The sequence below is a fragment of the Hemicordylus capensis genome, chromosome 2 (assembly GCF_027244095.1).
Source record: "Hemicordylus capensis ecotype Gifberg chromosome 2, rHemCap1.1.pri, whole genome shotgun sequence".
Lineage (NCBI taxonomy): Eukaryota > Metazoa > Chordata > Lepidosauria > Squamata > Cordylidae > Hemicordylus > Hemicordylus capensis.
In genome coordinates this window covers 17,510,859-17,527,530 of record NC_069658.1, presented here as the reverse complement: position 1 = coordinate 17,527,530, position 16,672 = coordinate 17,510,859, and the positions used below count along the sequence as shown (strand labels likewise).

The 16,672-nt window shown below is 45.2% G+C and overlaps 1 protein-coding gene across 3 annotated transcripts in view; it reads right to left on the bottom strand.

Moving 5' to 3' along the window:
• Window positions 1-16,672, bottom strand: part of DCC (DCC netrin 1 receptor) — a 1,362,689-nt gene that overhangs the window by 204,958 nt on the left and 1,141,059 nt on the right. For all 3 annotated transcript variants that reach the window (XM_053300600.1, XM_053300601.1, XM_053300602.1), the window contains exon 15: window positions 9,408-9,602. In XM_053300600.1, coding sequence (XP_053156575.1) covers window positions 9,408-9,602 — 195 coding nt within the window. The remainder of the gene's footprint in view (window positions 1-9,407; window positions 9,603-16,672) is intronic.

Here is a 16,672-nt window from a genome sequence, read left to right as displayed (position 1 = left end):
AAACAAATCTACCCCATTTCGAGGCCTATTTTTCTGGAGAGAGATGGTCTACCAATTGGGGTCGGCACGTAGACCAGTCCTCCAAGGCAGGCCAATGCACTAAGTCTGGGGCTGAGGGTTGGTTTACCCACCAACCCTAATCAGTAGACCGGCTCTCCTGCTATCTTAGAGTTGGTTTTCCAGGAAGAATTGGCCCATCTTGGAGGACTGGTCTACCCACTGACCCTAACTGGTAGATCAAACTCCCCGGAAAAATGGGCCTCAAAATGGCACTTGGAACACTCAAATTGATTTAAGTGATTCTAGGTTGATTTGTCAAAACAGCCAGCTTTGGCCACTATTTCAAGGAATTGATTTGAGGATTTTGCAATTCATTTTGAGCTCAAAACAAATAGCAAAATCCATTTAATGCACTCCTCAACTTAAGACACACTTCTTTTCTCAGGCTTTTAACAGGAATTAATTTTAAACTGTTTAATTGTTTTTACCCCATGAAATTCTGTTAAGGTTTTTATTCTGTTAAATTGTTTTAATTGTTTTTACTCTGGCCACATTCACACATAATAGAGTTTAAGGAGCCAGATGTTAACAAACCTGTACACTGAATGCATGAAACCACAGTCCCATCCAAAAAGTGACCTGAGGTTTTCCTTGCCAAATTCCAGTTTGAAACCTCAGGTTGTAGTGAGTTTTTCTGCTTGTACCTGTTTCCAGCAGCCTGTGGATCCAAATGCAGGAAACTGCCTGTACATCCGAATGCAAAACTGCAGGCTACGCTGGCTGAATCCGGCATTGAGGGAGGAAGCTCATCCCTCTCTCTGGCTGTGATTGGCTTTCGGGGCTGTCCTTCATGCAAGGAAGATGCTCGCACAGCCAATCCCCGCTCCTATCTGCAGTCTCCCTGACTGCAGTTCAACTCCTGTCCATTTCATCCAAATGCAAACAAGTAAGCACACAGTGGGGTAGGGGGAGCAGAACAACGGGCTCGTTCATGCAGTCCCCATCTGGGTAGGAGAAATGGCCAGCCAAGGTAGAGGAGCCGGGCATGCTCCCAATCGGTGGCTGCGAGAACTCCAAAGGTCAAGATAGGAGGAGAAGAGGAGAGTGATTGTGTAGGGGGGCGGGAGCTGCGTAGCACAGCTTTTCACCTACCCTTGGTAAAATGCTGGGAATCGAATCTAGGTAGGGCATGCCATTTTAACCACCCCCTGCCTCATAAGAACATAAGAACAGCCCTGCTGGATCAGGCCCAAGGCCCATCTAGTCCAGCATCCTGTTTCGCACAGTGGCCCACCAGATGCCACTGGAAGCCTACAGGCAGGAGTTGAGGGCATGCCCTCTCTTCTGCTGTTACTCCCCTGCAACTGGTACTCAGAGGCATCCTGCCTCTGAGGCTGGAGGCGGCCTATAGCTCTCTGACTAGTAGCTGTTGATAGACCTCTCCTCTATGAAGTTATCAAAACCCCTCTTAAAGCTATCCAGGTTGTTGGCTGCCACCACATCTTGTGGCACATGTTCACTCTCCCCTGCTCCTCGCTTGATCTTTGGGGTTCTCACAACCACTGATCTTAAACGTGTCTGGCTCTTCTACCCAGATGGGGACTGTGTGAACAACAAGCCTACAGTTTTGAAAGGGCACTTGAAAATGTGCTGCAAATTGAGGCATTTTCAATTACAATGCAAGAGAATCTGAACTTGAATAATGGCTTTACCTCTGCTCTGAGAATGAGCACTCACAATACGGAATGACAGTTGTCATTTGCAGGTGACCTTTGCTCAGAACAACTAATTTGATCGTCCAGCTTCAGCAGCCCTGATGGGGCAGAGAGGGACGTCTGAGAGCCAGGGAGTTAATAGACCAATGCTTGCACCACCACAGACCCAGAAGGCATCAGAACACCGGCACAAACGCAAGCACTCTATAATATGCTCATTGATCAGGAGATGAAACTGACTAAAACCTTTCCTGTGGCCAAATCACAGAAAATATGTGGTGGAAGCATCATCAAAAGAACACATGACCCCAGAGCATAGCTACAGTGCAAATGGGCTTAACAGCTTTTGGAATGAAGTAGTGGAAATTATTCAGGTAATAACAGGAAGCTGAGTCCCCAGCAGCCAAAGGTTTTGTCATTGAACGTTTCGTGGAAAGTGAGAAGGGAGGGTAACAAGGTAATCTTTTGGCAGAGGTACGATGCTGCAGATGCCCCAACTGGGGAGGGGGGGATATGCAAAGCTTCCATAAATTAGAATAAGAAAAAATGTGTAGAAAATTTTGGCAGGTGAAGATTATGTCAAAAGTATGTACGGTCCTAAAGGGATGGACTGATCTTGATAGATGGACCGATCTTGACAGATCCCCTGCTAAATTGGCAAGGAGGCACCTTTTTAACATGGTGATTCTCTTTATTTAGCAGGGGGAGAGTAACTGGAGCTATCCACCCCCAGCACAGGACCTCCTGTGACTGTTGCTGGGGTCTATCTTATGTTTCTTTTTAGATTGTGAGCCATTTGGGGACAGGGATCCATCTTATTTATTTATTATTTCTCTGTGTAAACCCTTTGGACACTTTTGTTGAAAAGCAGTATATAAATATTTGTTGTTCACGCTGGATACTGGGGGCGGGGATAACCATTGTTTTGGAATTGTAAATTGACTAAAGGAGATATTTGTCTGAAATTTAGGATAGGTTCAACATTCTGGAAGATTGGGGTATATACATATTTTAGATATGATGGCGGACATCCAGTCTAACAAAACATGGGTACTAATGGAGAAGTGCTGGTGCTTTTGCTGACTTCCTGACTAATGCAGCACCCACATTTGCACAGGGGGAAGAATTTCAGCAACCTCTCCTTCCCTCTGAAGCACTCTGTGATATGCAAAAATATGTCCCAGAGTGCTAGGTGACCCTCAGGGGCATATTTTGGAGTGACAAAGAATGCTTCTGTGAGAGGGTTATTGAAATTAGTACTAATGCCCACACAACTGCCAGTGCATTAGGCTAAACCAGTGTTTCTTAACCTTGGGCCCCCAGATGTTGTTGGACTACAACTCCGTTCATCCCCAGACATGGCTTTTGTGGCTGAGGATGATGGGAGTTGTAGTCTAACAACATCTGGGGGCCCAAGGTTAAGAAACCCTGGGCTGAACCAGCAGCAGCAGCACTTCTTCCATGCACAGTGATAACTGTACTTTGTTAGTCTGGATGATGGCCAGTTGTTTTATTATTCATATGTGCTTCAGTTTATGAATGTTGATTGGTTGTTTTAATTTTCTGTGTTCATGCTATATGTTCCTTTTAAATTATACATGTACATATGCATACATACATACAGCGGTGTTTCCTCTGCACAAGCCTCACAAACCCTGGGCATACAGGCCTCAGAAGGATGGGGAGGGGGCTCTAAGCACCCTGCTCCTCCTCCATCTGTCACGGAGAGGGAATGCCTTGCTCCTCCCTGGGAGCCCATAGAAGCAGCCACCCTCCATCTCCACTGGCCTCCTCATCACGGGCTTCAAGCCCAATATATATGTTAACAGGGTCAACCCCCGCTCCCATTCCTGCCTACCTGTATTCTGCCTGTTAGCCCTTTAAGGGGCGGCCTTACAGGACTCCATTTCCTCTCCATCATCCCCCAGAGTCTCTGCAGAGGGGAGGGGTCTGCTAGCTCCTGTCTGCAGACAGGCAACGGCTTCTCGAGCTGTTCTGGCCCAGTCAAGGGCGACCATCTTCCTGGCTGCCCCCCACCTCCCAGTATGGTTGCCGTTGGCTTTATGAACAGCCAGGCAATCCCCGGCTGTTGGTCTGCTCGCCATCCGGTCAGGGGACTGCCCTGCTCTGCCCTCCTGGGAACTGGGGAAGAGTCCTGACACATACATACACACATACATACATGCATGAGATGATTCTCAAAGCTGCAAACAGAACTCCATGCAAGTATTTTTCTGTATCCCAGAAGCATGCAGTTAATTAAAATATATAAAAATGTATTTGCCCTCTTCAGATGTTTTAAAAAGCACTGCAGCAACCATATACAGTTGCACAAATGGGCACCCCAGCCTCCTGACTGTAGAGCATCTGCTTTGCATGCAGAGGTTCCCTGGTTCATTCCCTGGCAGCATCTCCAGGTAGGGCCGGGAAAGACTCTAGCCTGAAACTTGAAGAAGCCACTGCCAGACAGTGTAGACAAAACTGAGCTATATGACCAATGGTCTGACTCGGTATACGGCAGCCTCCTATGTTCCTATTCTTCCTGAATTACAACTCCTAGGATTCTTTGAGGCAAATCCATGGCAGTTAGGATGGCATAGCACAGCTATAAATTGGTATAGTAGTGTAGTTATGCCCTGAGAGGGAGCAAGATATCCCCAGTGCCCTCTTGCTGCCAGACTGCAAAATTTCTGAATGGCGTTAAGGGCAGAAAGGATGTGCAAATGCTAGACAACAAGAGAGTAACAAATAAAGACCGGTTGTCATTAGAACTCATTCCCTCAAAGTCTGAACTCTACTTCCTTGGAACCAGCACACTAAGCCCCCTTTTGCACAGGAATACACTTCCCCCGTAGAGCTTCCCGATGAAGTGTCTGGGAAAGAACATCATGAATAATGGATACCGGGACACCTCCTGACACTATTTTGACACACACAAAATATGAGGGTTTGATTGCTATTGTGTGCAGACACTGGCACCTGAGGAGAGAATGGGCTCTGAAGTACAGTATGGGACTTCACAGCCACTCGGCACAATGCCGATTAGCATTTAAACTTTGTTACGAAGCTAGGGCACCCGTCTGCATAAGCACTAATGTCGCAGCACCGGAATATAAAATGCTGATTATGTTTGGGGACTCTATCGGCAACTCAACAAGCTCATCATTAGATCAGCCATTTCCCACGGTCTCCTGCATGGCAAAGCAACTTGATTAAGAAAATGTGTTCCTGATGCTCTGGATGCCAAGGAATTAATGAGCAAGAATACAGGCTATTTTCAGGAGAGCACTGGTGGGGATGCATCAGTTTGTGATCTGCCACTTGCTAGATCAGTTCCTTCCCTCCAAATGGGGAGATTGAAAAGAAGTACACGTCCTAGGCATGCCTACCACTGCTTTGATGCCAAATTGACAGCACTGCAAGTGAACTGCCTCTGATCACAATAAAAGAAATAGAAGGAGTCATACTGAGACATACCAATGAGCCTTCTAGCCTAGACCTTAAATGGAAACTCCTGCAAATTCAGAATCTGAGGAATAAAAAATAGGAATGGAGGGTTCCCAACCTCTTTGAACTTGCTCCTAATACAGGGAAGGATCAGAGGATGTGGTGTGTGGGTATCTGTGTGGCTGCTGCTTAACTTGTTGCACCTATTGCCAGTCATGGGTACTGCAGAAGGACACTATGGCACCTGCCACCAGTCAGAGATGCTAACCCCTGCTAACTGAGCAAAGAAGCACCTTTTAAAAGTTGTGATTCTCTTTATTTGGAAGGGGAGAGCAACTGGCCCTATCCATCCCCAGCACAGCATCCCTGCAATGCTGGTATCTGTCTTATGTTTCATATCTATATCTATCTATATCTATTTATCTATCTATCTAGAGAGAGAGAGAGAGAGAGAAGCACTTTATAAAGATTTGTTGTATTTGTATTCAAAGGAACAAAGACCACTAGGAAGTTGCATGCATTTCTTCTTGTGGAAAGAACCATGGCAAAGGGAAGACGAATGTGGGTCCACCAATCCGCTGGAGAATGAATAGTGCCAAATGGTTGCTTCTCTTCTGCATGCCAGAAATAATTCGATTTCCATGGCTTGTTATTCTTGAGGAATAACAACAATACAAGAAGAACAATATGTGGGCTCTGCCACTGGCCAGGGGAACAAGACCTCCTTTAAAAAGAAATTCTAAGGAGTTGCAAGCGACCTTGAGGTGCATTTGGACAAAAGGTACATGGGAACATAGGAAACTGCCTTAGACCGTTGGTCCATATAGCTTGGTATTGTCTACACTGACTGGCTCTCTCTCTCTCTCTCTTATCTTTTTATTGTTTTTCAGCAAGGGGGGGAGTTAAAAGTAACTTTACAATTAGCAGTTCTTAAACATCTAGCTACATACATCAATCAGGAGGTTCAGCAGCCCTCTGTTCTCCACCTTCCAAAAAACACCCACCCACTCGAAACCACCCTTGCCAAGAATTGTAAAAACAAACAAACATTTTTAAAAACCAAAACCCAGAAACACCACTTTAATTAACTGTATTCTAGAAAGAAAAACCAAATCTTGGATGAGGGTGGTGACCCGTGTTAAATTGTAAATTATGAAAGGCTCCCAAATAGAAATAAATATTTCATCTGAAATATTCCATAAATAAGCAGTAACCTTAGCCATAGAGGCATGTTCCCATAATTTTAATAACCACTCATCTACCGTTGGGATTATTTGTTGTCTCCATTTAGCTGCATTGGCAGTGGCTCTCCAAGGCAGGAGTCTCTCCCAGCTCTACTTGGAGATGCCAAGGAGCAAACTTGGGACCTCCTACATGCAAGCAGGTAGATGCTCTTCCACTGAGCTATGGACCCATCCCCCAAGGAGGATATCTTACAGTACAGTAAGTCACCTATTCAGGGGAGTAGCTATAATTGAACGAATAGGTTCAAAGAACGTGGGCCCCCTAGCTCCTGAGGGCCCCCCCAGCTCCACGTCTCCCTATTTTCTTCATTATCTGCCTCACTCCGAGGTGCCACCAGGTAGAGGGGTGAAGAACATGGGCCCCCTCTCCCCTAGCTACGCCCCTGCACCCATCCAAATGCAGATCAAGGCAAACTCTGCTTAGCAAAGGGGACAATTCATGCTTGCTTCCATCAGACCAACTCCTTATTTATACCCCAAGGTCGGGTATAAATATCAAAAATAAAGAAAGGCATTATGATGCCCAGGTATACTGCCCTGCCAGTAAAAACTGATCAGTTTTTTTCTTTGGTTTTCCCTCAACCAGGCTCCAAAACCAGAATAAGCCCACCAGAGGTGGGGCGGGGGTGTGTGTGTGTCTGAGCCTGTGGACATTTGCAGAGGATATAGAAGTGGTAACACAGCCCCTCCATTCCAGTCGTCTCCAAAATCATAAGGTTGGTTTATTCCTAAGGTCGCCAACCTGAGGCTCCCCAGCTGGTGTAATGAAGGAAAATTCCACTATCCTCTTTCACCTAGTTGTGTAACATACATAAGTCCTAAAGGCCACAAGTTTCTGCACCCTGCTGTAACAAGGGCCCCTTTTCTTGGAAACAATACTCTGCCCCGCCTGAGTAGAGATAAACACCTGTTGACCCCTGCTAACTGGGCAAAATGAGAGGCACCTTTTTAACATGGTGATTCTCTTTATTTATCAGGGGGAGAGTAACTGGCCTGATCCACCCCCAGCACAGGAGTTCCAGTGACTGTTGCTGGTGTCTGCCTTATGTTTCTTTTTAGATTGTGAGCCCTTTGGGGACAGGGAGCCATCTTATTTATGTATTATTTCTCTATGTAAACTGCTTTGGAGACTTTTGTTGAAAAGTGGTATATAAATATTTGTTGTTGTTGTTGTTGTTGTTGTTGACCACAGCTTGCCCTGCCTTACTAGGCATAAGCATAGCGAAAGCTGACTGGTGCATTATTGCTGGTTTCTGCCCTGTAATTGGTTCATCTTGTCTACCAATGGATAAGCTTTACTCTGCTTGTACTAGTATGATTGTAGCCTGTATGTAAACAGTATAAAAGACTCTTGCCAAAAGCCTGAGTGTGTGCTCTTGGAAGAGAGACACCCGGCATGTTGTGATCAATAAAAGCTTGAACCTGATGGACAGTGAGTTGCCAAGGTCTACCTTATGTTTCTTTTTTTAGATTGTGAGCCCTTTGGGGACAGGGAGCCATTTTATTTATTTATTGGGAACTGTTGTTGAAAAGTGGCATATAATTATTTGCCATATTTGTATAATGAAAGCTGCAATCCAACAAGAGCTGGAGAACTTCAGATCAGTCACCCCGTTTACTCATTTGCTGAGATTTCATGAAATTTAGCCCTAAACCTGCTAATGGGGCAATGGGGTACCTTTAAAACTAACCTTTTGTGACAGGGGAGATTTTTGTTCCTTTTGTTATGTAAATTGCTTTGGGGGGACTTTTTGTTGAAACTGTAGAAGGAGGAAGAGGAGAATGTTGAGTGTAAGCCAGACAACATATTCCTCAGTAATATCCAGGGGTAGAAATAGCCCAGTTTCCAGTACATCCACAGATGTACTGGTGACAGTGAGGAAAAACAAACACATACAGGAAGGTGGGGGACAATATAGGAAGATGTTGAAAGGCATAATCTCATACTGAGCAGGAGGAGGCAATGGTAAACCCCTCCTGTATTCTACCTAAGACAACCACAGGGCTTTGTGGTTGCCAGAAGTCGACACCAACCCAACGGCACACTTTATTTTTAACGTGTACGAATGGCATCTCCATGATACATGGTTACTATTACTCATTGTCAGCAAGGCTACAGATAAAGAGTAGCACCCTTCCATCAGTTCTAAAATCAAGAAAATAAGTACAAGATACTTAGTAGGCGGTGCAAGACCACAACAAAGCACCACTGAATTCATTGAGATTATAGTCCATTACAGTGCTTAGAGATACGGCCAGATAGACTCCCTTTCCCATCCTTGGTAGGGATGCCCTATTATTCAGTAAGTGTGGAACCTAGCAGCTGATTTCGGTCAACAGTCATTGCACACAGCACAAAGTGCTGATTCATGCTTTGACACCTTTTGGGGGGGGGGTTATCAATGATCCTGGCTACCTTCACAGATCACGGCTGTAACACCTTTATACAGCTGCCAAGATTTGTATTGCTGGACTGTGGATAACAGCCCAAGAAGTGACCAAAAATCAATGGAGGGAGAAGATTTGAGAACTGATGCTTACAGTAAGTCTGCGCTAGTCTGCCTCGAGATAGGCAGCCCAAGATGCCAACTAGAGATACCAATACAATGACAATCGGATTCCATTTTTATAACTTACATTGAGGATCCCACCTGTTTGAGTATTCCCGCTTCAGAAGCAGTGTGGGGGGGGGGGGGGCCTTGTGCCCCATTAGTCAAAATGTCAGCCCTCATTTATCACATTTTACCTGTCTTTGGTCTAAAGTGAATGTAAAAAGAGGGCAGAGACCCCTAAAATACTTGGGAGGCTCATGCCATGTTTATCCGAAAACTCTGTGCTTTCCCACTGTCACATGCAAGATGGGGTTACATAACCAGATGACAAATGTCAGTACACCTGTGGCAAATGGGACACAGGATCTGCTGTGGGCCAAAGGCTTCAAGGGTACCACTTGAAATGATGTTTCTGCTTTAAATACCCCTGAAGAGGAAGTCTCACCTACCCAAATGTTCAATGGAATAGTATCGCTGTTTGCTGTCTACTCGCACTGTCTCGGCATATGGGCTTCCCACTCCGTAGCCAATGATGTATCCGCGTACAACGATGTTTGGGTTCAGCGGTGGGGTCCAGCTCATGACGATGCTGGTTGACAAAGGCCTGACATGAAGAGAGCTTGGCTGGTCAGGAACCTGAGATTCTAGGATGCAAAAGAAGGAGCTGTTAGCGCTAACACTAACGATATCTGATCAGCGACAAAAGCACCGTTTAGGTTTAGATCAGCACTGCTGGCAAACGGCCAAGTGACTCTCCCACTCACATGCAGAGTAAGCATGCTATTCATTAGCTCCATTTTGCTTTTAAGTTATCTTGGCTTTCATCTTCTTCTTTTAAGACACACTTTGGGTTTCCACTGTAGCCCATAAGATATCTGAGCATTCCAATACCAAATGCATTCACTGCAAAAGTAGTCCATATTATATTATATTATATTATATTATATTATATTATATTATATTATATTAATGTGTGTGTACACACACACACACACACACACACACACACATAACTGTTCCCTCTCTCCCTGGAATAAAATATAGCCATAGAAAAATATTCCCCAAACAGCTCTTTAAAGGTGAAAGCAAACCTTCTGCCAGAAGTTTGCATAGGAACTACCCTATCACAAGTCTCTTCAGAAGAGCAATAAAGCACCTTGTCTCTTTGAGAGCAGAAGAGACAAGTTGCAATCTTTCCTCCAGTGTAAAGGCCTGTGAGATTATAGCCAAATGCGATAAATGAAAGTACCGAGATGCAAGATGCCGACACAAACTCTGGCAGAAGGGCCTCTTTTGATTGTGAAGTATTCCCATTATAAACCTTGGAAAAAAGGGCAATAAAAAAGTGATAGGAGTAATACTTTTCTGTTGTGCTGTCATTGATTGCTCCATTCGCGCCCTTGATATTTTATGAGCTTTGCAATGAATTTTGGCAAATGCATTTAAAGTCTTCCAAGGAACTGTAGAATCTGCTGGAATGTCCCATAAGAATGTTAGAGGTCTTAATACATAGAGCAACTTTTACAAGTATTTCACACTTCACCACCTTAAAGTCACTTTATTTTTTAATTATACTTTATTAACAGAAAAACAAAACAAACACAAACACAAACCAATTAAACATTTTAAGACATTTCCCCTGGACCAATATCCATGCACTTGAAATCCAGTCCACTAGTGATTCATGTTAAACCATATTTTAAAATGAATCAAGCTATGCTGGCTATACACAAGCAGTTTAGGAATATATTCAGTTGTAGCACACATTAAGGGACAGGATATGCTCCAAAGGCAGGACCTAAATGAAGAGTATCTGCATATTCAAGATCTTTTACTGTTTTATAATTATTACATGTTTATTTATGACCAGTTTTACAGCAGAGTTGGGATAACACATGTGTGTGTCATGGTCCTGTCCCTACAGACTGGATTACATAAGAAGAATTGGAGAAGATACAGTTGAATGAAAAAGAGAAAGAAACAAGGTGAGTTAATAAGTATAGTTTAACTATGAAAGTTGGTGGGGAATGGATCGTTGACTGGTTCCCGGAAACACAGAACTGGAGAGTCATGCCCAACCAACCCAGTTTCTGCATCCATAAACTGGATTATGCAACACTAACCAAATGCACATAATTTATTTTATTTTGCAGAATTTATTCTGCCATGTTTGCATCATTTGCTAGTTACGGGGGAACAATTAGATAAGCAGGGCCAAAGGCGTGACCCCAGTGACTGATAGTCTCATTCAGTAATCTCTCTGGCTTCTTGCCACACATTGTACACACATTTTCAAGCATCGCCATGAGGACTAGAAACTTGGAAACAGAGAAAACAGAACTTAGCGGAAAGCTGAATTCTGCATGCAATATCATACACTGCATATGCTATGAAATCAGGACATACATATACAGTCCTTGATGCTGGCAGTGACTTGGGCAGGATAGGGATCAGGAAGCCGTTCCGAGATAAAATGGCAGCATGGAAATAGGGAATTGTGACTGGGGAAAGGAACAAAGAGGGTAGATGACAGGAAGAGATGAGATGACAGAGAAAGAGGGGAATGAGAAAGCAAGCAAGTGTAGGAGGAAGAATTGATACCACAGGGAATGAGTAAGAGATAACTGTTAAAATCAGGACACGGAGCTGTCTTATTCTGATTCAGATCAGTATTCCACCTAGCCCAGAAGCATCTGCACAGCTGCCCATGAACTGTTAACTGGAAATGCCAAGTGTGAAAAGGGGAAATGAGAGGGAAAGGTGAGCCAGCTCTCACCCTCGAACTCCTGAAATTTCTGAGAAAAAACAGCCCGAATCAGACATCATACTGTACGAGTGTACAGATGTACACTCATACATGTGTTTGTGTGAATGACTGTACCAACCTGTGTTCTTTTAAAATGTAAAACTGGGCAAAGGCATTTCAAATGCTTGATACAGATAGGAAGTTTATTTCTGTACCTGCATTCAACATAACATGTGAATGACCTGTGTACACAGCACACTTGTTATACAAGTGTTGAACATAACATGTGAATAGACTTAAGTTCTTCCTTTAGAACTTTCAGCTCAGCCATAGAAAAATGAATTGGTTTTCATTGGGTGAGTTCACATATCATGCAGAACCTGTGGTTCTTCCAGCCCAAAACCTGGAGAGACCCTGAAGCTAGTGCTCCAGATGATCACATATTTCAGAGGTATACTCCCAAGCCAGGCCTCCCAGTGAGGTCCTAGATGCTATCCCAGCCTGCCTTGTGCCACTTTGCCACCATTGGTCCTGATGGTAGAGGGGGTGGGCTCAGCTGGAACAAAACAGATGTCCATGGAGAGCATGGGTTCAGACATGACGTGCACTTCAGGGTGAGCAGCACTTCATTTGGCAAGCCAATTTCAAATCTTGGCTACACATCTCAGTTCCAGGTTCCAGGTGAACCTCAGATTCCTGCCTTGACGTCGGTTCAGACAGTGACAAAGTTGGTTCTGTGTTATGTGTGAATCTGCCCACTGTAAATGTTCATTCATATTTAAGTTTTGGAGTTAGAGATTTGAACATGGGTTTGGAAGCCATGGGTTTGCTGAGAGGTATGATTAACCTGGCCACATATGACACTTGTTGCAAAATCTGAACGTCCCCCCACTGATAAGAAGAGAAAGTTGGAAGAAAGAGATATTTCCCTCAGGGGGTGGAGCCGCTTGGGGAAGAGCAGAAGGTTCCAAGTTCCCTCCCTGGCTTCTCCAAGATAGGGCTGAGACTCCTGCCTGCAACCTTGGAGAAGCCGCTGCCAGTCTGTGAAGACAATACTGAGCTACATAGACCGATGGTCTGACTCAGTATATGGCAGCTTCCTATGTTCCTAAAGCACTCAAATGGGAAAGAAATTGCTAAGGGCTGTCTTTCTCCATCTGTTTTCCCCTACTCTCTTTGCTGACTGCCCCTAGAAGATACTGTCATACTGTAGTTTATTTATTGGATTTATATACTATTCTTCCACATATAGCCTTTTCTTTTAACGATTGGGGTTTTCTTTTCTTATGAAAGGCGGTATAGAAATGTAAAAATAAATAAATAAATAAATAAATAAATAAATAAATAAATAAATATTGTGCAAGAAGCAGTGAACAACAATGAAAACAATCAATGATTACATTCAACGAAAGAAAATTCAATGGTGCATTCTGAGTTAATTGAGGTTTCTTTTTTTATAATTAATTTTTCAGACAGGAAAGGTTCAAGTTTCTCAACAGTTTTCAAGGGCTGTCCCATGTAGGACCCACTGCAGTAGTCAAGCCTCAAGTTGTGAGATGGAAGAACAGAAAAAACTAGCTACTAAGTATAGAGATAAACAACTGATGGATAAAGGTGGACAGAATCCTGTGTGCATGACATTTAAATCCCTCCATCTTCCTCAACCTATTGGTGAGGAAGTTTCTGAATTCTGGACAAGCAGAACTCTCGTGGCAGACCTATTCTCATGTGATGGGTTGAACATGTAGTCAGGGCCCTTAGCATCCAACTGGTTACTGAGAAGTAACTCTCACTGATTTCAATGGAATTGTATTCATAGAAACTATACTTAACAGTGCAGCCTTTCTCCCCATGTGCAGAAATGAGAAACAACAGGAAACTGATATACATGGGAGGTGGGAGTGTCAGAGACTGAAGTGAGCTAGAGATTGCCAGGGTTTAGCTATTATGAACCTCGAAATCTCAGCTTTAAAACATATGAAGCAGTAATAATACCTCTTGAGCCCTCGTGTGGTGCTGCAGGGATGGGCAGGGATGCACTCCCGGTACTTTTCCTCCTCCAGCTGAGTCACAAAGTCCTTTGCTTTCTAAATGGAAATAATACGCCTCTCCTGCTATGCCGAAAGTTTGTTACATCTCTGTATATCTGACTACAATTGATTTTGTTGCTATTCTTCCTTTCTCTTTCTTCTGTTTCAAGAAATACCTTCCACTCTTTATGGTTGACCATCCTAACTGCTCTTCTGGCTGAAAAGCTCCGTAAGATTAGGAAACTATTCTTGACTAGAATCCTCCCAAATTATTGCATTTATGCTTTGGTATCGTCCAGATTGGACTACTACAGTGTGCTCTATGTGGGGCTGCCCTGGAAGACTGTTCAGAAGCTTCAGCTGGTTCAGAATGCTGCCGCAAGGATGCTCATGGGTGTGAATCGCTTCATGAGTATTACACCCATCCTGCGTCAGCTTCATTGGCTACCAGTCTGCTTCTTGGCTACATTCAAGGTGCTGGTATTGACCTTTAAAGTCCTACATGACTTGGGGCCGGGGTACCTGTCGGACCGCATTCACATATATGAACCTGCCATGGCCCTCTGCTTGTCATCTCAGGCCCTGCTCATGGCCCCGCCACTAACAGAGATCCGATTGGCGGGGACTAGAGACAGAGCCTTTTCGGTTGTGGCCCCTTGGCTTTGGAACGCCCACCCTGAAGAGCTTCGCCATGCTTCCTCTCTCAGTGTTTTTCAGAAACAACTAAAAATACATCTTTTAAAAGAGGCCTTTTAGTGTTCCACCTGTTGTGTATATTTGGTAGGTTCTTTAGTCTTTAGTTTTTATAATTCTTCATTTTTAGCTTTAAGATTTTAATTTGGAATTTTAAAAGCTAATTCTGATTGTGGTTTTAGCTTGGATTTTTAACTTGTTTAATTTGGTTAATCTTATTAGTCTGATTTTATATTGTAACTGTTTTATAAATGTTATGAGCCTCTCCATGCAGTAATGTACTGGGGGTGTGTGTGTGTATAGATATTCTAAATGAATGAATGAATGAATGAATGAATAAGCTAAGTGGGGTGTGTGGCTGTTGGTGTGGGCAGGACCATGGAGAGCGTCTGCCAGTCTGAATTTGTTACTACACCATTGTTCTCAAGTATGTGTAGTATACCGTTTTCCTAATCATATCCAGTAACCATATCCAGCCTCTGCAGCTTTTAGATTGGGATATCAAGGGAAGAAAGGGTGATGAAGAGGTGCATTTGAGCCCTTCGCTCATTTTGAACTTGAAGTATCCTTTGTTGTGGGATTCCAACAAAGGATGCTTCATGATTCCGTGACATAATATGGCTTTCTTCTAGGACTGCTCTAGACATTTTGAAAAAATGGAATCTAACACAAAGCATCTGTGCATTTTCAAGAGAAGCCAGGTGCAATTCTGTAATGGAAGCAGGGGCAGAGCCACCATTGGGCGAATGGGTTCATAGAACCTGGGCCGCTGCCAATCAGGGGCCATGCCTCATGGCCCCAACACACCCCCTGTGTCTGATGTCAGATACGGGAGGGCCGCTATTTCACTCTCAAATGGGGCCATGTGGCCCTGTGTGGGAACGAAATTGGCCCGCGCTGCATTGGCAGCGTTGGCCAGAGCAACTCTTCCTGCCTTTAAAGGCAGGGAGACCTGCTCCTGGCCTTGCTGCCAATGCAGCGCGGGCCAATCTCCCTCTAGTAGTGTGCACGGATCAGTTCGGAGGCCATTCTACTGGCCTCCGAACCGGTCCAGACGTGGGGTGGTTTTGGTTCAGGAGGGTTAGGGTGGTGGGTTCCATTAAGGGCGGGGGGGGGCTTTACTTACCCCTCCTGCCCTTTCCAGCTTTGGCACTGTAAATATAAAAAAAAATCTCGCCGCCCGCTTCTATCTCCATGGCTCCGCGCTGCTCCTTCCTGTTTAAAAAATCGGACGGCAGGATACTTCCCTGCTGCCGCTGAAGCCCCCTCAAAGCTCTCTCGCCCCCTTAAATCTCGCCCGGACCGAGTCCGACCGCGCTCGGGCGGGCGGCAGCGAGATGTCCTTCCGCCCGCCCCCCCCTTCCCTGCCATCTGCAAAGTGCAGGAAGGTGAAGCGCGCAGAAGGCTTCCTGCACTTCTCAGAGTCAGACGGCAGGGAAGGGAGCAGGTGGGCGGGTGGGCGGAAGGACATCTCGCTGCCGCGCGCCCGAGTGTGGTCGGACTCGGTCCGGGCGAGATTTAAGGGGGTGAGAGAGCTTTGAGGGGGCTTCAGCAGCAGCAGGGAAGTATCCTGCAATCCGATTTTTTAAACAGGAAGGAGCAGCGCGGAGCCATGGAGATAGAAGCGGGCAGCGAGGGATCCTGCCGCCCGGATTTTTTTTTATATTTACGATGCCAAAGCTGGAAAGGGCGGGAGGGGTAAGTAAAGCCCCCCCCGCCCTTAGTGGAACCCCCCACCCCAGTGCCGAACCGCAGCTCTGCGGTTCTGTGCACACCCCTATCTCCCTCCCAAACGGAGCTGTGCGGCTCCATTTGGGAGGGAGATCGGCCCGTGCTGCGTTGGCAGTGTGGCCGGAACGGCTCTCCCTGCCTTTAAAGGGAGCACGGCCGATCTGCCTTCCAAATGGGGCCACATAGCCCCATTTGGGAGGTAGACCATGCCCCCACGTCTGATGTCAGATGAGGGGGTGTGGCTAGCCAGGGCCCTGTGTCTGACATCAAATGCAGGGACGGGGCCAGGGGCCAGGGGCCATGGGAGCCGAACACGGGCCGTCCCCAGCCTTGCTCTGCGGCTGAATTGAAGTGAAATTTCTTGGGGTGTTTCTGCGCACCTCTGTTGCATAGTAAAATTGAGACAAATTATTACTAAAAGGATTAAACAAAACTCACAATTGATACTATGCTCCAGGGCTGACGTCCCTAGAGCAGCGGGGTGGTGGTGCTGATAGTGCTGAGTCTCTTTGGC